Here is a 22,318-nt window from a genome sequence, read left to right as displayed (position 1 = left end):
ATCATGCGAGGAATAGAAAAGGTAGATGCACAGAGTCTCTTGCCCAGAGTAGGGGAATCGAGGACCAGAGGACATAGGTTCAAGGTGAAGGAGAAAAGATTTAATAGGAATCTGAGGGGTAGCTTTTCCACACAAAGGGTGGTGGGTGTATGGAACGAGCTGCCAGAGGAGGTAGTTGAGGCAGGGACTATCCCAACGCTTAAGAAACATTTAGACAGGTATATGGATAGGACAGGTTTGGAGGGATGTGGGCCAAACGCAGGCAGGTGGGACTAATGTAGATGGGAAACGTTGGTCAGTGTGGGCAAGTTGGGCCGAAGGGCATGTTTCCACGCTGTATCACTCTAGGACGTGATGACTCTAAAGGGAGATGGGTTTATGGAGCGAGCTACCAGGGGAGGACCTGCCAGGACATAACCGGGAGGGAGCTGGAATCATGGGACATGAGGAGCAAGGGCTGGGTAATGCCTCCAGCTGCAGCCTTCAAAGTCGGCTGTAGGAGGCGCCCCGGGACACAAACATGGCCGAGCGAGGAGAGGAGAGGAGAGGAGAGGAGAGGAGAGGAGAGGAGAGGAGAGGAGAGGAGAGGAGAGGAGAGGAGAGGAGAGGAGAGGAGAGGAGAGGAGAGGAAAGAAGGAGAGGAAAGGAGAGGAGAGGAGAGGAGAGGAGAGGAGATGAGAGGAGATGAGAGGAGAGGAGAGGAGAGGAGAGGAGAGGAGAGGAGAGGAGAGGAGAGGAGAGGAGAGGAGAGGAGAGGAGAGGAGAGGAGAGGAGAGGAGGAGAGGAGAGGAGAGGAGAGGAAAGAAGAAGAGAGGAGAGGAAAGGAGAGGAGAGGAGAGGAGAGGAGAGGAGAGGAGAGGAGAGGAGAGGAGAGGAGAGGAGAGGAGAGGAGAGGAGAGGAGAGGAGAGGAAAGAAGAGGAGAGGAGAGGAAAAGAGGAGAGGAGAGCAGAGGAGGAGAGGAGAGGAGAGGAGGAAAGAAGAAGAGAGGGGAGGAGGAGAGAAGTGGGAGATGAGAGGAGAGGAGAGGAGAGGAGAGGAGAGGAGAGGAGAGGAGAGGAGAGGAGAGGAGAGGAGAGGAGAGGAGAGGAGAGGAGAGGAGAGGAGAGGAGAGGAAGAAGAGAGGAGAGGACAGGAGGGGAGAGGAGAGGATGGGAGAGGAGAGGAGAGGGGAGGGACATCGGTTCACGGGAACTGCTCCAGTACATCGAGGGTGCGGGCCGACCGGACTTTGGACTTTGCATAATGGCGGAAAAACATGGCAGCACCCGCATGTGTAATATATGAGAGCTCTTAAGGATAGCGGAGTCAGGGGATATGGGGAGAAGGCAGTAACGGGGTACTGATTGAGAATGATCAGCCATGATCACATTGAATGGCGGTGCTGGCTCGAAGGGCCGAATGGCCTCCTCCTGCACCTATTGTCTATTGTCTATTGTCTATAGGTAAGAATAATTTTACTGTGCAGTTGCACATGTGACCAATAAAGCCCCATTGAATCCATTAGTAATTGAGGCAGCGACAATCACAACGTTTAAGAAACATTCAGATAGGTGCATGGATAGGACAGGTTTAGTTAGAGGGGTATGGGCCAAACGCTGGTAGGTGGGACGTGTGTAGCTGGGACATGTTGGTCTGTGTGGGCCTCTTCTCGCACGGCCACTTTCAGCCTCCTTGTACCGAGGGTAGAATATTCACCGCAAGATATAACATTGACGTCCGAGGCACTGTCCATGATGTTTCGGGTCGGGACCCTTCCTCAGACTGTGCTGTACAGCTCTATGTTCTATGCTATCAGCCACCTGGATGCTCCTCCAAAGATGTTAATCAGCTTGGTATAAATGTTGTTCGGCACGGTGGCGCAGCGGTAGGCTTGCTGCCTCGCAGCGCCAGAGACTAAGGTTCGATCCTGACTACGGGCGCCGTCTGTACGGAGTTTGCACGTTCTCCCCGTGACCTGCGTGGGTTTTCTCCGAGATCTTCGGTTTCCTCCCACGCTCCAAAGACGTACAGGTTTGCAGGTTAATTAGCTTGGTGCAAGTGTAAAATTGTCCCTACTGTGTGTAGGATAGTGTTAATGTGCGGGGATCGCTGGTCGGCGCGGACTCGGTGGGCCATAGGGCCTGTTACCGCGCTGTATCTCTAAACTAAACTAAACTAAACTGAACTAAATGATACTAAACTAAGCTAAGCTAAGCTAAACTAAACAATACTAAACAATGCTAAAGTAAGCTAAACTAAACTAAAATAAGCTAAACTTTAAACTAAGCTAAGCTATACTAAGCTAAACTAAACTAAACCTCCATGCTTGCCCAGATTGTGAATGTAACTGGTGGATGGTCTTTCTGAGTTTGCAGGACTCCAGGCAGACCACGGCCCACTTCAGGACGTACGTGGAAAACCACACCAGACACTCGGACGACTTGAGCCGTAAACAAATACGGATCTACCAGCTGTACAGCCGGACCAGCGGCAAACATGTCCAGGTGCTGGGCAAGAAGATCAACGCCAACGGCGAGGACGGTGGAAAATACGGTAAACCGCGTGAACCGTGAGGCCATAAGCTCATAGGTCATAAGGTCATAAGGTCATAAGGTCATAAGATCATAAGATCATAAGTGATAGGAGCAGAATTAGGCCATCCGGCCCATCAAGTCCACTCTGCCATTCGATCATGGCTGAGCTATCTCTCCCTCCTAACCCCATCCACCTGCCTTCTCCCCATAACCCCCGACACCCGTACTGATCAAGAAGAAGCCCGGACGGTGTGGGTCAGCGGAGGCCTGTTCTTACTTTAACACAAAATGCTGGAGTAACTCAGCATCTGTGGAGGGGAGGGGTCGAGACTCCTCTTCAGGCTGAGCTCAGAATTTTGTGTCCATCTTCAGTGTAAACCAGCACCTGGCTGGGAGTTGCCTCCGACACAGCGGTTCTTAGTTTAGTTAGTACAGCATAGTTTAGTTTTGTTTGGTTAGTTTAGTTTGGTTTCTCTTTTGTAGGAAAAAAAACTGCTGATGCTGGTTTAAATCGAAGGTAGACACAAAATGCTGGAGTAACTCAGCGGGGTCAGGCAGCATCTCGGGAGAGAAGGAATGGGTGACGTTTTGGGTCGAGACCCTTCTTCAGTCTGAAGAAGGGTCTCGACCCAAAACGTCACCCATTCCTTCTCTCCTGAGATGCTGCCTGATTTGCTGAGTTACTCCAGCATTTTGTGTCTACCTGCTATCTCTTTTCATTGGCAGACCTTTAAAGGTAGTTTTACTGTTCATCCATAAACATGGTGTCCTTCCAAATCTCATCTACCTTTGTGATTGTTTCCTTTTCACACAGAGGGTGGTGGGTGTATGGAACAAGCTGCCAGAGGAGGCAGTTGAGGCAGGGACTATCCCAACATTTAAGAGACAGTTAGACAGGTACATGGATAGGACATGTTTGGAGGGATATGGACCAAACGCTGGCAGGTGGGACTAGTGTAGCTGGGACATGTTTGCCGGTGTGGGCAAGTTGGGCCGAAGGGCCTGTTTCCACGCTGAATCACTCCATGACTTGGTAACCTACGGTAACACCCCTTTTTCCTTCCTGACCCCTTTCTTCTTTGGGCCCCACCTGGATTTGTACCCATTTCTCCCCTTCTCCCTACTCTCTCCCCCTTCTCTTCTCTGGCTTCACACTTCACAACTCTTCAGTCATAGTCGTAGAGTCATAGAGTGATACAGTGTGGAAACAGGTCCTTCAGCCCAACTTGCCCACACCGTCCAACATGCCCCATCTACACTAGTCCCACCTGCCCACGTTTGGCCCATATCCCTCCAAACCTGTCCAATCCTATCGCCAACTCAATAGCAGTCCTGAGCTACCATCTACCTGATTGGAGACCCTTGGACTTTACTGTACTTTGCCTTGCACTAAACGTTATTCCTTTATCTGTACATTTTGGACAACTCGATCATAATCATGTATAATCTGGTTCCTCTGACTGGTTAGTACCCAACAAAAGCTTTTCACTGTACCTCGCTCGGTACATGTGACAAGAAGGGTCTCGATCAGTTTCCTTTTCTCCATAGATGCTGTATGACCCTCTGAGTTAATCTAGCGTTTGGTTTCTACCTTCGGTGTAAACCAGCATCTGCAGTTCCTTCCGATAAACTATCTGTGTACCTGTCTAAGTGTTGATTAAATGTTGTGATAGTCCCAGCCTCAACTGCCTCCTCCGGCAGCTCGTTCCATACTCCCACCACCCTTTGTGTGAAACTGCTCTCCCCTCACCTTAAACCTATGGTTCTCGATTCCCATGTCTCTGGGCAAAAGACTTTGCGTTTACCCGATCTATTGCTCTCATGATGTTAAACACTTTTGTATCGTTTAGTTTAGAGATACAGCATGAAATCAGGCCCTTCGTTCTCCAACCATCCTTGGTTGGATACGCCGCCCAGCGATCCCCGCACACTAACACTATCCTACGCACACTGGGGACAATTTATAATTTTACCAAGCCAATTAACCTACAAACCTGTAGGTCTTTGGAGTGTGGGAGGAAACCGAAGATCTCGGAGAAAACCCACACAGGTCACGGGGAGAAAGTACAAACTCTGTACAGACAGCACCCATAGTCAGGATCGAACCTGGGCCTTTGGCGCTGTAAGGCAGCAACTCTACCGCTGCGCCACCGTGCCACACCCGATCTCTATTCCATCAGTAAAACCGCTGCTGGGTAACTCTTTTCCACAGGTCGTGAGTCCATCTCTTTATTTTGTAGAGCCTTTTTATTTTTTTATTGTGCAAGCTCAGCACTTTCTTGTTTACAAAGCCCTAAATAGATTAGGAGCAGCATATCTTACAGAGTCCCTCCTTCCGTACGCCCTTACTCGCGCGCTCAGGTCTACTGATGTTGGCCTGTTAGCCACTCGATGGAGCTGCCATAAAACAATTGGTCAAGCAGCCTTTATCAACTAGGCCCCAATGCTGTGGAATAACCTACCCAGGGCTATGAGAGACGTCAAGTCAGTTGACATTTTTAAACAGCAGTTGAAAACATATCTTTTTAATCTTGCTTTCAACTAATTTTACTTCCTTTGTCGTTTTATATTCTCAATTTTACAATTTTATATTTTAAATTTTTCGTAAATCAGATTAGGTAAAGGGGAAGTGCAACGAGACCTTGGTGTCCGTGTGCACCAGTCACTGAAAGTAAGCGTGCAGGTACAGCAGGCAGTGAAGAAAGCTAATGGCATCTTGGCCTTCATAGCGAGAGGATTTGAGTACAGGAGCAAAGAGGTCATTCTGCAATTGTACCAGGCCCTGGTGAGACCGCACCTGGAGTATTGTGTGCCGTTTTGGTCTCCGAATTTGAGGAAGGACGTCCTTGCTATTGAGGCAGTGCAGCGTAGGTTCACCAGGTTAATCCCCGGGATGAAGGGACTGTCATATGAGGAAAGATTGGAAAGACTGGGCTTGTATTCACTGGAGTTTAGAAGGATGAGAGGGAATCTTATAGAGACGTATAACATTATAAAAGGACTGGACAAGCTAGATGCAGGAAAAATGTTCCCAATGTTGGGGGAGTCCAGAACCAGGGGCCACAGTCTGAGAATAAAGGGGAGGCCATTTAAAACTGAGGTGAGAAGAAACTTTTCCACCCATAGAGTTGTGAAGTTGTGGAATTCTCTGCCACAGAGGACAGTGGAGGCCAATTCACTGGATGGATTTAAAAGAGTTGGATGGAGCTCTAGGGGCTAGCGGAATCAAGGGATATGGGGAGAAGGCAGGCACGGGTTACTGATTGTTGATGATCAGCCATGATCACAATGAATGGCGGTGCTGGCTTGAAGGGCCAAATGGCCTCCACCTGCACCTATTTTCTATGTTTCTGTGTTTCTATGTTTCTATGTTTCTATGTGCTTTGTATCCTATTAACAACCTATGTCGTTACTGTTTTAAATCGTATGTTTGTTTAGACATGTGTTTGTTTTTGCGCAAAGCACTTTGGGCTGCGCGCAATTGCATGAAAAGTGCTATATAAATAAAGTTATTATTATTATTATTATTATTAATAAAGTACCCTGTATGTACTTTGATCCTGACTGAGTGTATATCAGCCTGCCCCAATAATATCACATCAGTGCTTATTGAATGACCCAACTGTATCTATCTGGAAACCCAAAGGGAGATTGAGGCGTGTATGTCAATCCCATTTATGTGCACAAGCTCTTTATATTTACACTCGGCCAATTAGTCTCCTTGTTTAAACACCAGTCCATGAATTAAATAGGAAAGTGTCGGAAGTAACTGCTGATGCTGGTTTAAACCGAATATAGACACGAAAATGCAGGAATAACTCAGAGAGACAGGCAGCATCTTTGGAGAGAAGGAATGGGTGACGTTTCGGGTCAAGATCCTTTTTACTGTGGCTCTTAAAGGCAGCTTACAACCCTTCTTGAAGATAGACACAAGATGCAAGATACTCGGACTGGGTCATCGAGTCAAGAGACAACAGGTGCAGGAGGAGGCCATTCGGCCCGTCGAGCCAGCACCGCCATTCAATGTGATCATGGCTGATCATTCTCAATCAGTACCCCTTATCGAAACATATAAGATTATTAAGGGGTTGGACACGCTAGAGGCAGGGAACGTGTTCCCAATGTTCGGGGAGTCCAGAACAAGGGGCCACAGTTTAAGAATAAGGGGTAGGTACATTAATGACTTAGATGAAAGGATTAAAAGTACCATTAGCAAATTTGCAGATGATACTAAGCTGGGGGGTAGTGTGAATTGTGAGGAAGATGCAATAAGGCTGCAGGGTGACTTGGACAGGTTGTGTGAGTGGGCGGATACATGGCAGATGCAGTTTAATGTAGATAAGTGTGAGGTTATTCACTTTGGAAGTAAGAATAGAAAGGCAGATTATTATCTGAATGGTGTCAAGTTAGGAAGAGGGGATGTTCAACGAGATCTGGGTGTCCTAGTGCATCAGTCACTGAAAAGAAGCATGCAGGTACAGCAGGCAGTGAAGAAAGCCAATGGAATGTTGGTCTTCGTAACAAGAGGAGTTGAGTATAGGAGCAAAGAGGTCCTTCTACAGTTGTACCGGGCCCTGGTGAGACCGCACCTGGAGTACTGTGTGCAGTTTTGGTCTCCAAATTTGAGGAAGGATATTCTTGCTATTGAGGGCGTGCAGCGTAGGTTCACTAGGTTGATTCCCGGAATGGCGGGACTGTCGTATGTTGAAAGGCTGGAGCAATTAGGCTTGTATACACTGGAATTTAGAAGGATGAGGGGGGATCTTATTGAAACATATAAGATATCATATCATATATATACAGCCGGAAGCAGGCCTTTTCGGCCCTCCAAGTCCGTGCCGCCCAGTGATCCCCGTACATTAACACTATCCTACACCCACTAGGGACAATTTTTACATTTACCCAACCAATTAACCTACATACCTGTACGTCTTTGGAGTGTGGGAGGAAACCGAAGATCTCGGAGAAAACCCACGCAGGTCACGGGGAGAACGTACAAACTCCTTACAGTGCAGCACCCGTAGTCAGGATCGAACCTGAGTCTCCGGCGCTGCATTCGCTGTAAAGCAGCAACTCTACCGCTGCGCTACCGTGCCGCCCAATAATTAGGGGATTGGACACATTAGAGGCAGGAAACATGTTCCCAATTTTGGGGGAGTCCAGAACAAGGGGCCACAGCTTAAGAATAAGGGGTAGGCCATTTAGAACGGAGTGATCAGCCATGATCGCATTGAATGGCGGTGCTGGCTCGAAGGGCTGAATGGCCTACTCCTGCACCTATTGTCTATTGTCTATTGTCTATGAGGAAAAACTTTTTCAGTCAGAGAGTTGTAAATCTGTGGAATTCTTTGCCTCAGAAGGCAGTGGAGGCCAATTCTCTGAATGCATTCAAGAGAGAGCTAGATAGAGCTCTTAAGGATAGCGGAGTTAGGGGGTATGGGGAGAAGGCAGGAACGGGGTACTGATTGAGAATGATCAGCCATGATCACATTGAATGGCGGTGCTGGTTCGAAGGGCCGAATGGCCTCCTCCTGCACCTATTGTCTATTGTCCTTCTAGCGAGTTCAGGCGCAGTACCGTCAAATGCTCATCGTACATTTTCATCCATCCAGTCGATATCCGGACTCACATTTGCTCAGATTAAACTCCACCTGCCGTTCCTCTGCCCGTTCCTAAGCTGTTCTAAATCTGCATTGGCTGCACAGTGGCGCAGCGGTAGAGTTGCTGCCTTACAGCGCCAGAGACCCGGGTTAGAAAAATAGAAACATTGAAGCATAGAAAATAGGTGCAGGAGTAGGCAATTCGGCCCTTCGAGCCAACACCGCCATTTAATATGATCATGGCTGATCATCTAAAATCAGTACCCCGTTCCTGCTTTTTCCCCTTATCTCCTGATTCCTTTAGCTCCCATTGGTTTGTCCCGTACGGACAAGGGCGGTCCCGTACGGGACAAACCAATTTAGCCCAAAATACGGGACAGTTGGCATCCCTAGTCCTGCCAGGCTTTGTCCTTCCCCACCTCTCTTCCAGCTCTCTCCCCTCCCCTCCACCACAGTCTTTCGGTGCTGTTTGACACTATGATTCTATAACCCAACTCATGAACCAGCTCCAGGATTCTTCATGCTGTGACTCTGACCTCCCTAGTACGTGCTGTCGTGGAATTTCTCACATTCCCGGCACCCACCCAGTGTTTAGCTGGGAAGGCAGTCAGGCGCAAAGTGCTGGAGTAACTCGGTGGGCCAGGCAGCATCTCAGGGCAACTTCTTCAAAGTCGGCATAAGCCAAATGTGTAGGAAGGACCTGCGGATGCTGCTTTAACACCGAAGGTAGACACAAAGTGCCGGAGTAACTTTTCAGTCAGAGAGTCGTAAATCTGTGGAGGCCAATTCCCTGGATGCTTTCAAGTGAGAGAGCTAGATAGAGCTCTTAAAGATAGCGGAGTCAGGGGGTATGGGGAGAAGGCAGGAACGGGGTACTGATTGTGAATGATCAGCCATGATCACTTTGAATGGCGGTGCTGGCTCGAAGGGCCTAATGGCCTCCTCCTGCACCTATTGTCTATTGTCTATTGTCTATTGTCTAACTCTGTGGGTCAGGTGGCATCTCCAGACACTCACAAGTCTCCCCCCGGGTGCTCCGGTTTCTTTCCACATCTAAAATGACATGGTTAACCTATGATGAGCGTTCGTCGGCACTGGGCCTGTACTCGCTGGAGTTTAGAAGAATGAGGGGGGACCTCATTGAAACGTACAGAATAGTGAAAGGCCTGGATAGAGTGGATGTGGAGAGGATGTTTCCACTGGTGGGAGAGTCTAGGACCAGAGGGCACAGCCTCAGAATTAAAGGACGTTCTTTTAGGAAGGAGATGAGGAGAAATTTCTTTAGTCAGAGGGTGGTTAATCTGTGGGATTCTTTGTCACAGAAGGCAGTGGAGGCCGTCAGTGGATATTTTCAAGGCAGAGATTGATAGATTCTTGAATAGTACAGGTGTCAGAGGTTAAGGGGAGAAGGCAGGAGAATGGGGTTAGACAATAGACAATAGGTGCAGGAGGAGGCCGTTTGGCCCTTCGAGCCAACACCGCCATTCAATGTGATCATGGCTGATCATTCTCAATCAGTACCACGTTCCTGCCTTCTCCCCATACCCCCTGACTCCGCTATCCTTACGAGCTCTATCTAGCTCTCTCTTGAATGGGGTTAGGAGGGAGAGATAGATCAGCCATGATTGAATGGCGGAGTAGACCTGATGGGCCGAATGGCCTTATTCTACTCCTATCACTTATGACCTTATGAGTTACTCCAGCGTTTTGTGTCTATCTTCGAGTTACCCCAGCGTTTTGTGTCAGCCTTCAGCTTGGGAGACCCACGCTGCCTCTGATGTGACCTGTGTGCGGGTCAGAACATCGCAGGGCATTCACTGCCAGTGCTTGTGGCAACCTTGGTCTGAGTTCTGTTTTCTGTACCGACGCCTCGCTGGATAAACAGCACGGCAGCTGCTTCAGTGGTATGTTTCTCTTTCTCAGTGTAAATAGTCAAAGGCTGCCTGGCCTGTGATGTTATGGACAGTGCTTAGCACTAATCCTGCCGGTAGAGCTGCTGCCTCACAGCGCCAGAGACCCCGGTTCGATCCTGACCTCGGCTGCTGTCTGCGTGTGGAGTTTAGCTTAGTTGAGTTCAGTTTGTAAGTGACAGGAGCAGAATTAGGCCATTCAGCCCATCAAGTCTACCCCGCCATTCAATCGTGGCTGATCTGTCTCTCCCTCCTAACCCCATTCTCCTGCCTTCACCCCATAACCCCGGACACCCGGACCAATCAAGAATCTATCTATTTCCGCCTTAAAAATATCCATTGACTTGGCCTCCACAGCCTTCTGTGGCAAAGAATTACACAGATTCACCACCCTAACCACCTGATTCAGGGACAGTTTCTTCCCAGCTGTTATCAGGCAACTGAACCATCCTACCACAACCAGAAAGCAGTGCTGAACTACTATCTACCTCATTGGTGACCCTCGGACTATCTTTGACCGGACTTTGCTGGCTTTACCTTGCACTGAACGTTATTCCCTTATCATGTATCTGTACATTTACAAATGGATTGATTGTAATCATATATTGTCTGTCCGCTGACTGGTTAGCACGCAACATAAAGCTTTTCACTGTACCTCGGCACACGTGACAATAAACTAGACTAAACTGAACTAAACTGGCTAAATAAATTCCTCCTCATCTCCTTCCTAAATGAACGTCCTTTTATTCTGAGGCTGTGGCCTCTGTTCTGAGACTCTCCCACCAGTGGAAACATCCTCTCCACATCCACTCTATCCAGGCCTTTCACTATTCGGTACGTTTCAATGAGGTCCCCCCTCATCCTTCTAAACTCCAGCGAGTACAGGCCCAGTGCCGTCAAACGCTCATCGTACGTTAACCCACTCATTCCTGGGATCATTCTCGTAAACCTCCTCTGGACCCTCTCCAGAGCCAGCAGACCCTTCCTCAGATATGCGGCCTAATATTGCTCACAATAGTTTAGCTTTGTTTAGTTTAGTTTAGTTTGAGTCTAATGACATTTGTAACGAGGTACAGTGAAAAGCTTTTGTTGCGTGCTAACCAGTCAGAGGTAAAGACAATACATGATTACAATCGAGCCATTCACAGTGTACAGTACGTACATGATAAAGGGAATTGCTTGAATAACGTATAATGCAAGACAAAGTCCAGTAAAGCCTGATTAAAGATAGTCCGAGGGTCTCCAATGAGGTAGATAGTAGTTCAGCACCGCTCTCTGGTTGTGGTAGGATGGTTCAGTTGCCTGATAACAGCTGGTTTAGTTTAGTTTAGTTTAGTTTAGTTTAGTTTAGTTTGGTTTAGTTTAGTCCACCAAGTCTGTGCCGACCAGCGATCCCCTTAGACTAACACTAACCTAAGCACACTAGGGACACTAGAGAGCTAGATAGAGCTCTTAAGGATAGCGGAGTCAGTGGGGTATGGGGAGAAGGCAGGAACGGGGTACTGATTGAGAATGATCAGCCATGACCTGCGTGGGTTTTCTCCGAGATCTTCGGTTTCCTCCCACACTCCAAAGACGTACAGGTATGTAGGTTAATTGGCTGGGTAAATGTAAAAATTGTCCCGAGTGGGTGTAGGATAGTGTTAGTACGGGGATCGCTGGGCGGCACGGACTTGGTGGGCCGAAAAGGCCTGTTTACGGCTGTATATATATGATATGATCACATTGAATGGTGGTGCTGGCTCGAAGGGCCGAATGGCCTACTCCTGCACCTATTGTCTATTGTCTAATTTACAATTTTACCAAAGCTAATTAACCTACAAACCTGTACGTCTTTGGGGGTGTGGTGGGAAACCAGAGCACCCGGAGAAAACCCACGCAGGTCACGGGGAGAACGTACAAACTCCGTACAGACAGCACCCGTAATCAGGATCGAACCCGCGTCTCTGGCGCTGTGAGGCAGCAACTCTACCGCTGCGCCACCGTGCCACTGTTGTAACATTGTCCCTAGTGTGTGTGGGACAGCGTTGGTGAGTCGGGGTCGCTGGTCGGCGTGGACTCAGTGGGCCGGATGGCCAGTTTATGCACTGTATCCCTAAAGTAAAATTAAGTACAACTTACTCAGGAGACTGGATGGATCATCAGGTGCAGAGATTTCCTTTCAAGAGCTGCGTAGGAAGGAACTGCAGATGCTGGTTTACACCAAAGATAGGCACAAAATGCTGGAGTAACTCAGCTGGACAGTCAGCATCTTTGGAGGGAAGGAATGGGTGACGTTTCGGGTCGACACCCTTCTTCAGACTGAGAGTCAGGGGATGGGGCACACAGAGATATGGAAGGGTAAGGTGTGAAAACGGGACATCAAAGGGGACAGAGCTCGAAGAAAATGTAGAATAGGTCATTGTTAGGTAAGGGAATGTGACAAGGAGGCATGCAAAGATAAAATTTAATCAGGGCGACAGTCAGACTGGTTGGAGAACTAGGGTGGGGGAGGGATGGAGAGAGAGGGAATGCAAACGTTACTTGAAGGATGAGAGGGGATCTTATCGAAACGTATAAGATTATTAAGGGTTTGGACACGTTAGAGGCAGGAAGCATGTTCCCAATGTTGGGGGAGTCCAGAACAAGTGACCGCACCTGGAGTACTGTGTGCAGTTTTGGTCTCCAAATTTGAGGAAGGATATTCTTGCTATTGTGGGCGTGCAACGTAGGCCCTCAAGTCCTGGAAACATCCTCGTAAATCATCTCTGCACTCTTTCCAGCCACTGAAAGGAAGCATGCAGGTACAGCAGGCAGTGAAGAAAGCCAACGGAATGTTGGCCTTCATTACAAGAGGAGTTGAGTACAGGAGCAAAGAGGTCCTTCTGCAGTTGTACAGGGCCCTAGTGAATGGCCTACTCCTGCACCTATTGTCTATTGTCTATTGTCTATTGTCTTATGGGGAGAAGGGGGTTGAGAGGGAAAGATAGATCAGCCATGAACAAATGGTGGAGTAGACCCGATGGGGGAATGGCCTAATTTTGCTCTTATGTCTTATGGTCTTATGATTTTTAGTAGGCCTGTTTCTGCCGTGTTTAAGTTTTAAGTTTAAGTTTAAGTTTATTGGCCATGTATGAGCACATACAAGGAATGTGCCTTGGTGCTCCGTTCACAAATGACAACACAAACATACAGTTAACAATTAAGAATAAAGCATAACCACATCAAAGCAATAAGGATACACCGTTATGGTCTAAACATGTGGGTGAAAACAAACCAGCGCAAAAAAGAGACTACAGACTTTGGTTATTGAGTGGAACTATCACTCGTGGGGAAAAAAGCTGTCTTTATGTCTGGCTGTGGCTGCTTTGACAGTCCGGAGTCGCCTTCCAGAGGGAAGTGATTCGAAGAGTTTGTGGCCAGGGTGAGAGGGGTCAGAGATGATCTTGCCCACTCGCTTCCTGGCCCTTGCAGTGTACAGTTCGTCAATGGGGGGAAGGTTGCAGCCAACAACCTTCTCAGCTGTGCGAACGATCCGTTGCAGCCTCCGGATGTCGTGCTTGTTGGCTGAGCCAAACCAGACCATGATGGAGAAGGAGAGGACGGACTCTACGATGGCAGTATAGAATTGGACCATCATTGCCTGTGGCAGATTGAACTAAACTAAACTGAACTAAAACTAGTGGCCGATCACGGTGGCGCAGCGGTAGAGGTGTTGCCTTACAGCGCGTGCAGCACCAGAGACCCGGGTTCCATCCCGATCTATACAGAGTTTGTACGTTCTCCCTGTGACCTGCGTGGGTTTTCTCCGAGATCTTCTGTTTCCTCCCACACTCCAAAGACGTGCAGGTTTGTAGGTTAACTGGCTTGGTGTGTCCCCAGTGCGTGCAGGGTAGGGTTAGTGTGCGGGGATCGCTGGTCGGTACGGACTCGGTGGGCCGAAGGGCCTGTTTCCGCGCTGTGTCGCTAAACTAAACGAAGCTAAACTGAAACGAGTGTAACATAGAAACGTAGAAAATAGGTGCAGGAGGAGGCTGTTCGCCCCTTCGAGCCAGCACCACCATTCATCGTGATCATGGCTGATCATCCACAATCAGTACCCCGTGCCTGCCTTCTCCCCATATCCTTTGATTCCACTAGCCCCTGGAGCTCCATCTAACTCTCTTTTAAATTCATCCAGTGATTTGACCTCCACTGCCCTCCGTGGCAGAGAATTCCACAAGCTCACAAACTCTCTGGGTGAAAAAGTTTTTTCTCACCTCAGTTTTAAACGGCCTCCCCTTTATTCTCAGACGGTGTGGCCCCCGGTTCTGGAACGCCTGGTTCGGTCGGGGTGATGGTCGGTCGGCTCGGTGGGCCGAGTCTGTACGCGTGGTTGTGTACTCACTCCGCATTTTCTTCTTCCGTTCACATTGCAGCTCTTCTCGTGGTGGAGACTGACACCTTCGGTAGTCACGTGAGGATCAAGGGCAAAGAGACGGCCCATTATATCTGCATGAGCAAACGTGGGAAGATTCTGGGCAAGGTAACGTTTGCAGTCTGAGCGCTGGACCCACCGACAAGCTCTGTCACGCCTTCCTACTCTAGTTTAGATTGGAGATGCAGTGTGGTTTAGTTTAGAGAGACGCAGTGCGAAAACAAGCCCTTTCGGCCCACCGGGTCCGCGCCGACCAGCGATCCCCGCACACTAACACCATCCTTCACATGATCACATTGAATGGCGGTGCTGGCTCGAAGGGCCGAATGACCTCCTCCTGCACCTATTGTCTATTGTCTATTGTCTATGGACAATTTTTAAAAAACATTTACCAAGCCAATTAACCTACATACCTGTGCGTCTTTGGAGTGTAGGAGGAAACCGAAGATCTCGGAGAAAACCCACGCAGGTCACGGGGAGAACGTACAAACTCAAGTCAAGTTTATTTGTCACATACACATACACGATGTGCAGTGAAATGAAAGTGGCAATGCCTGCGGATTGTGCTAAAAAAATTACAATTACAGCATATAAATTAAAATTAATAGAGAAAAGAAAATGTAGTCCCTGGAGTTATAATAGTTAACAGTCCTGATGGCCTGTGGGAAGAAACTCCGTCTCATCCTCTCCGTTTTCACTGCGTGACAGCGGAGGCGTTTGCCTGACCGTAGCAGCTGGAACAGTCCGTTGCTGGGGTGGTAGGGGTCCCCCATAATCTTGCTTGCTCTGGATCTGCACCTCCTGATGTATAGGTCCTGCAGGGGGACGAGTGTAGTTCCCATGGTGCGTTCTGCCGAACACACTACTCTCTGCAGGGCCATCCTGTCCTGGGCAGAGCTGTTCCCAAACCAGACTGTAATGTTGCCGGACAGGATGCTCTCTACAGCCCCAGAGTAGAAGCATTGAAGGATCCTCAGAGACACTCTGAATTTCGTCAGCTGTCTGAGGTGGTAAAGGCGCTGCCTTGCCTTACTCACCAGTGCGGCCTTACCCAATCAGACAGCACCCGTAGTCGGGATCGAACCCGGGTCTCCGGCGCTGCAAGTGCTGTAAGGCAGCACCTCTATCACCCGTGGGGATAGGCCCTTCGGTCCATCGAGTCCGCACCAACTAGCAATTATAAGATCACCCCTCAATCCTCCAGCTCTCACGGAGTTCCCAGCCTGCTCAACCTCTCCCTACAGCTCAGGCCCTCGAGTCCTGGCAACATCCTCGTAAATCCACCCTGAACCTTTTCCAGCTTGACAACATCTTGCCTATAACATGGTGCCCAGAACTGAACACAATACTCTAAATGTGGCCTCACCAACGTCCTTTGGATGAAGGGATTAAAAGTACCATTAGCAAATTTGCAGATGATACAAAGCTGGGTGGCAGTGTGAACTGTGAGGAAGATGCTATGAGGTAGGAGGGTGACTTGGACAGGTTGTGTGAGTGGGCGGATGCAAGGCAGATGCAGTTTAATGTAGATAAGTGTGAGGTTATCCACTTTGGTGGTAAGAATAGGAAGGCAGAGTATTATCTGAATGGTGTCAAGTTAGGAACAGGGGACGTACAACGAGATCTGGGTGTCCTAGTGCATCAGTCACTGAAAGGAAGCATGCAGGTACAGCAGGCAGTGAAGAAAGCCAATGGAATGTTGGCCTTCATAACAAGAGGAGTTGAGTATAGGAGCAAAGAGATCCTTCTGCAGTTGTACAGGGCCCTAGTGAGACCGCACCTGGAGTACTGTGTGCTGTTTTGGTCTCCAAATTTGAGGAAGGATATTCTTGCTATTGAGGGTGTGCAGCGTAGGTTTACTAGGTTAATTCCCGGAATGGCGGGACTGTCAAATGTTGAAAGACTGGAGCGACTAGGCTTGTATACACTGGAATTTAGAAGGATGAGAGGGGATCTTATCGAAACGTATGATTATTAAGGGGTTGGACACGTTAGAGGCAGGAAACATGTTCCCAATGTTGGGGGAGTCCAGAACCAGGGGCCACAGTTTAAGAATAAGGGGTAGGCCATTTAGAACTGAGATGAGGAAAAAACTTTTTCAGTCAGAGAGTTGTGAATCTGTGGAATTCTCTGCCTCAGAAGGCAGTGGAGGCCAATTCTCTGAATGCATTCAAGAGAGAGCTAGATAGAGCTCTTAAGGATAGCGGAGTCAAGGGGTATGGGGAGAAGGCAGGAACGGGGTACTGATTGAGAATGATCAGCCATGATCACATTGCTTGGCGGTGCTGGCTTGAAGGGCCGAATGGCCTCCTCCTGCACCTATTGTCTATTGTCTATTGTCTTTACAACTGCAACTTGACCTCCCTACTTTTATACTCCAGTAGGTAGACACAAAATGCTGGAGTAACTCAGCGGGTCAGGCAGCATCTCAGGAGAGAAGGAATGGGTGACGTTTGGGGTCGAGACCCTTCTTCAGACTGATGTCAGGGGAGGGGGCGGGACAAAGATAGAATGCAGTCGGAGACAGGAAAACTAGTGGGAGAACTGGGAAGGGGGAGGGGTTAGAGAGGAACAGAGGGACCATCTGAAGTTAGAGAAGTCAATGTTCATACCGCTGGGGTGTAAACTACACAAGCAAAATATGAGGTGCTGTTCCTCCGATTTGCGCTGGGCCTCACTCTGACAATGGAGGAGGCCCAGGACAGAAAGATCAGATTGGGAATGGGAGGGGGAGTTGAAGTGCTGAGCCACCGGAGATCAGGTCGGTTAAGGCGGACTGAGCGGAGGTACTCCAGTAATACTCCAGTAATGGCCGCACTTTTCTCCATCCGAAACGTCACCTGTCCCGTCTCTCCAGAGATGCTGCCCGTCCCACCAAGTTACTCCAGCATTTTGTGCCTGTCTTCGGTTTAAACTGGCACCTGCAGTTCCTCCCTACGCAAGGCAATGGAAAGGTTGATTCAACTCCCTTCAGATCAGTGTTGTTCTTCATCAGAGCACAGGCAGTGTCCGAGGCATAGCAGTGGATTGTGGACAGGCCTTAGGAAACTCCCTGGGGCCCAGTACAGTCATGCAAGGTGGAGAAGTTCACCAGGGCTGCCAACCAACACAAACCTTGGCATCAGACCAAGCCCAGAACCAACAAAGGTTTTTTCCATCCCCGCCCCACTGATAATCAGTAAACTCTATATAAGCCTGAATCACCTGGAGTATCCAGGGAAAGCTGCTGTGGTATGTTTAGTTTAGTTTAGTTTAGTTTAGGAAAGAACTGCAGATGCTGGTTTCAAGATGGAATTAGATTTAGCTCTTGGGGCTAAAGGAATCAAGGGATATGGGGAGAAAGCAGGAACGTGATTTTAAATGATCAGCCATGATCATATTGAATGTAATTTCGTTCGGTGCCTCAGTACCGAATGACAAATAAAGCTCTGTATTCTATTCTGTATTCTGTATTCTGAACGGCGGTGCTGGCTTGAAGGGCCGAATGGCCTACTCCTGCACCTATTTTTCTATGTTTCTATGGTTAAATTTAGAAGATTGAGGGGGGATCTTATAGAAACTTACAAAATTCTTAAGGGGTTGGACAGGCTAGATGCAGGAAGATTGTTCCCGATGTTGGGGAAGTCCAGAACAAGGGGTCACAGTTTAAGGATAAGGGGGAAGTCTTTTAGGACCGAGATGAGAAAGTTGTTTTTCACACAGAGAGTGGTGAATCTGTGGAATTCTCTGCCACAGAAGGTAGTTGAGGCCAGTTCATTGGCTATATTTAAGAGGGAGTTAGATGTGGCCCTTGTGGCTAAAGGGATCAGGGGGTATGGAGAGAAGGCAGGTACGGGATACTGAGTTGGATGATCAGCCATGATCATATTGAATGGCGGTGCAGGTTCGAAGGGCCGAATGGCCTACTCCTGCACCTATTTTCTATGTTTCTATGGTCAAATCGAAGGCAGACACAAAATGTTGGAGTAACTCAGCGGGACAGGCAGCATCTCTGGAGAGAAGGAACGGGTGACGTTTCCGGTCGAGACCCTTCTTCAGAGTGAAGAAGACTGAAGGAGTCTGAAAAAAGGAGTCAAACCGAAACGTCACCTCCAGAGATGCTGTCTGTCCCGCTGAGTAACTCGAGCAATTTACAATGTTTAATTTAGTTTATAGCTCGGAAACAGGCCCTTCGGCCCACATTAGTGTATGCCAACCAGCGATCCCAGCATATTAACATAATCCTACACACACACTCGGACAATTTTATACTTACACCAAGCCAATTAACTTACAAACCTGTACGTCTTTGGAGTGTGGGAGGAAACCGAAGATCTCAGGAGAAAACCGAAACAGGTCACGGGGAGAACGTACAAACTCCATACAGACAGCGCCCGTAGTCGGGATCGAACCCGGTTCTCTGGCGCTGTGAGGCGGCAACTCTACTGCCGCGCCACTGTGACCGACCGGTGTGTAGTTAATGATGGGGGAGGTTCGAGTGACCAAGGCACACAGTGTTGGCATGGGTCTGATGTGTGATGCCTCATGGCACGGCCTAGGAAACATAAAGAGAGCAAAAATAAAAATAAAGGCTGGTGTATAAATAGTTTAGGCAGTTTAGTTTAGTTTAGTTTAGTTTAGTTTACTTTAGTTCAGTTTAGTTTATTGTCACGTGTACCGTGAAAAGCTTCTGCAGTTGTACAGGGCCCTAGTGAGACCGCACCTGGAGTACTGTGTGCAGTTTTGGTCTCCAAATTTGAGGAAGGATATTCTTGCTATTGAGGGCGTGTAGCGTAGGTTCACTAGGTTAATTCCCGGAATGGCGGGACAGTCATATGTTGAAAGACTGGAGCGACTAGGCTTGTATACACTGGAATTTAGAAGAATGAGAGGGGATCTTATCGAAACATATAAGATTATTAAGGGGTTGGACACGTTAGAGGCAGGAAACATGTTCCCAATGTTGGGGGAGTCCTGAACCAGGGGCCACAGTTTAAGAATAAGGGGTAGGCCATTTAGAACGGAGATGAGGAAAAACCTTTTTCAGTCAGAGAGTTGTAAATCTGTGGAATTCTCTGCCTCAGAAGGCAGTGGAGGCCAATTCTCTGAATGCATTCAAGAGAGAGCTAGATAGAGCTCTTAAGCATAGCGGAGTCAGGGGGTATGGGGAGAAGGCAGGAACGGGGTACTGATTGAGAATGATCAGCCATGATCACATTGAATGGCGGTGCTGGCTCGAAGGGCCGAATGGCCTCCTCCTGCACCTATTGTCAATTGTCTATTGTCACAGGATAGAGAGATAGGGGTGTGGGGAGAGAAAGGGGAAAAGACACTCCAAAGACAAACAGGTTTTTTTTAAATCAAAAATATTTATTCAAATATTAAAATAATATTTACAATACAATAAAACCAAAATAGAACCCACCACCATAATACAAGACAAATGTTCAACTATTATACAACTATCATACGCTCATTGTCAACGATGTATTCAACTCCCAGCGGTCCCGGAAAGACAAACAGGTTTGTACATTAGGCTGGCTTAACTCAGCGGGACAGGCAGCATCTCTGGAGAGAGGGAATGGGTGACATTTCGGGTCAAACCGAAACGTCACCCATTCCTCTCCAGAGATGCTATCTGTCCCGCTGCGTTACTCCAGCTTTTTGTGTCCATCTTTGTTTTAAACCAGCATCTGCAGTTCGTTCCTACGCAGGTTTGTAGGTTAATTAGCTTCGGTAAGATTGTAAATTGTCCCCAGTGTGTGTGTGTGTAGGATAGCACTAGTGTGCAGGGTGATCTCGGGTCGGCACGGACTCGAAGGGCCGAAGGGCCTTGTTTCCGCGCCGCATCTCTGCACTAAACTTCACACACAGGGTGGTGGGTGTATGGGACAAGCTGCCAGAGGAGGTGGTTGAAGCTGGGACTATCCCAACGTTTAAGAAACAGTTAGACAGGTACATGGATAGGACAGTTTTGGTCTCCAGATTTGAGGAAGGACATCCTTGCTATTGAGGGAGTGCAGCGTAGGTTCACCAGGTTAATCCCCGGGATGGAGGGACTGACGTACGTTGAAAGATTGGAGCGACTGGGCTTGTATTCACCGGAATTTAGAAGGATGAAAGGAGATTTTATTCAAACACATAAGATTATTAAGGGATTGAAAACGCTGGAGGCAGGAAACATGTTCCCAATGTTGGGGGAGTCCAGAACCATGGGCCATAGTCTAGGAATAAGGGGTAGGCCATTTAAAACTGAGGTAAGAAGAAACTTTTTCACGCAGAGAGTTGTGAATTTGTGGAATTCTCTGCCACAGAGGGCAGTGGAGGCCAATTCACTGGATGAATTTAAAAGAGAGTTAGATAGAGCTCTAGGAGCTAGTGGAATCAAGGGATATGGGGAGAAGGCAGGCACGGGTTACTGATTGTGGATGATCAGCCATGATCACATTGAATGGCGGTGCTGGCTCGAAGGGCCAAATGGTCTCCTCCTGCACCTATTGTCTATTGGCTATTGTCTATTGACAGGTTTATATATATATATATATATATATTCCTTTATTCGTCCCACACCGGGGAAATTTACAATGTTACAGCAGCAAAGTGGATAACAAGATATCATTCTTGCAGCATCTCAGGAGAGAAGGAATGGGTTTCACAAAATGCTGGAGTAAGATGGTGCCTGCCCTGCTGAGTTACTCCAGCATTTTGTGAATAAATACCTTAGATTTGTACCAGCATCTGCAGTTATTTCCTTACACTAAGAGATCGTTCGTGATAAGTTGTGAGGGATATGGGCCAAACGCAGGCAGGTGGGACTTGTGTAGGTGGGGCAATAGACAATAGACAATAAACAATAGGTGCAGGAGTAGGCCATTCGGCTCTTCGAGCCAGCACCGCCATTCAATGTGATCATGGCTGATCATTCACAATCAGTACCCCGTTCCTGCCTTCTCCCCATACCCCCTGACTCCGCTATCCTTAAGAGCTCTATCTAGCTCTCTCTTGAATGCATTCAGAGAATTGGCCTCCACTGCCTTCTGAGGCAGAGAATTCCACAGATTCACAACTCTCTGACTGAAAAAGTTTTTCCTCATCTCCGTTCTAAATGGCCTACCCCTTATTCTTGAACTGTGGCCCCTTGTTCTGGACTCACCCAACATTGGGAACATGTTTCCTGCCTTTAATGTGTCCAACCCCTTAATAATCTTATACATTTCGATAAGATCTCCTCTCATCCTTCTAAATTCCAGTGTATACAAGCCTAGTCGCTCCAGTCTTTCAACATATGACAGTCCCGCCATTCCGGGAATTAACCTAGTAAACCTACGCTACACGCCCTCAATAGCAAGAATATCCTTCCTCAAATTTGGAGACCAAAACTGCACACAGTACTCCAGGTGCGGTCTCACTAGGGCCCTGTATGACTGCAGAAGGACCTCTTTGCTCCTGTACTCATCTCCTCTTGTTATGAAGGCCAACATTCCATTGGTCGGGCCGAAGGGCCTGTGTCACCCCGCGGCTCTCTCTCTCTCTCTCTCTCTTTCTCTCTCTCTCTCTCTCTCTCTCTCTCTCTCTCTCTCTCTCTCTCTGTGCCTCCCTCCGCGCGGCCCGCCCTCACGTTCCCCCCTCTCTCTTCACGCAGCTGAACGGCAAGAACCGGGAGTGCGTGTTCGTGGAGGAGGTGCTGGAGAACAACTACACCGCCCTGATGTCGGCCAAGTACAAGGGGTGGTACCTGGGCTTCACCAGGAAGGGGAGGCCCAGGAAGGGCTCCAAAACGGAGCAGAACCAGCGGGAGGTGCACTTCATGAAGAGGCTGCCCAAGGACAAGGAGGACCACCACAAGCCTTTCAAATTCACCACGGTGACCAAAAGGACTCGGAGAAACCGGCACCAGCGGAAAGGCAGGGGCTGAGAGG

General features: G+C 48.4%; 1 protein-coding gene across 1 annotated transcript; it reads left to right on the top strand.

Moving 5' to 3' along the window:
• Positions 1 to 2,334: 2,334 nt before the first annotated feature.
• Positions 2,335 to 22,314, top strand: fgf24 (fibroblast growth factor 24). Its single transcript, XM_078408733.1, has 3 exons — positions 2,335 to 2,533; positions 14,422 to 14,528; positions 22,042 to 22,314. Exons 1-3 carry the CDS (start codon positions 2,335 to 2,337, stop codon positions 22,312 to 22,314), a joined length of 579 nt encoding a protein of 192 aa, XP_078264859.1.
• The last annotated feature ends 4 nt before the right edge of the window (positions 22,315 to 22,318 follow it).

Source organism: Rhinoraja longicauda, chromosome 1 (assembly GCF_053455715.1).
Source record: "Rhinoraja longicauda isolate Sanriku21f chromosome 1, sRhiLon1.1, whole genome shotgun sequence".
NCBI classification, from domain to species: Eukaryota; Metazoa; Chordata; class Chondrichthyes; order Rajiformes; family Arhynchobatidae; genus Rhinoraja; species Rhinoraja longicauda.
This window is presented reverse-complemented; position numbering and strand designations above follow the sequence as displayed.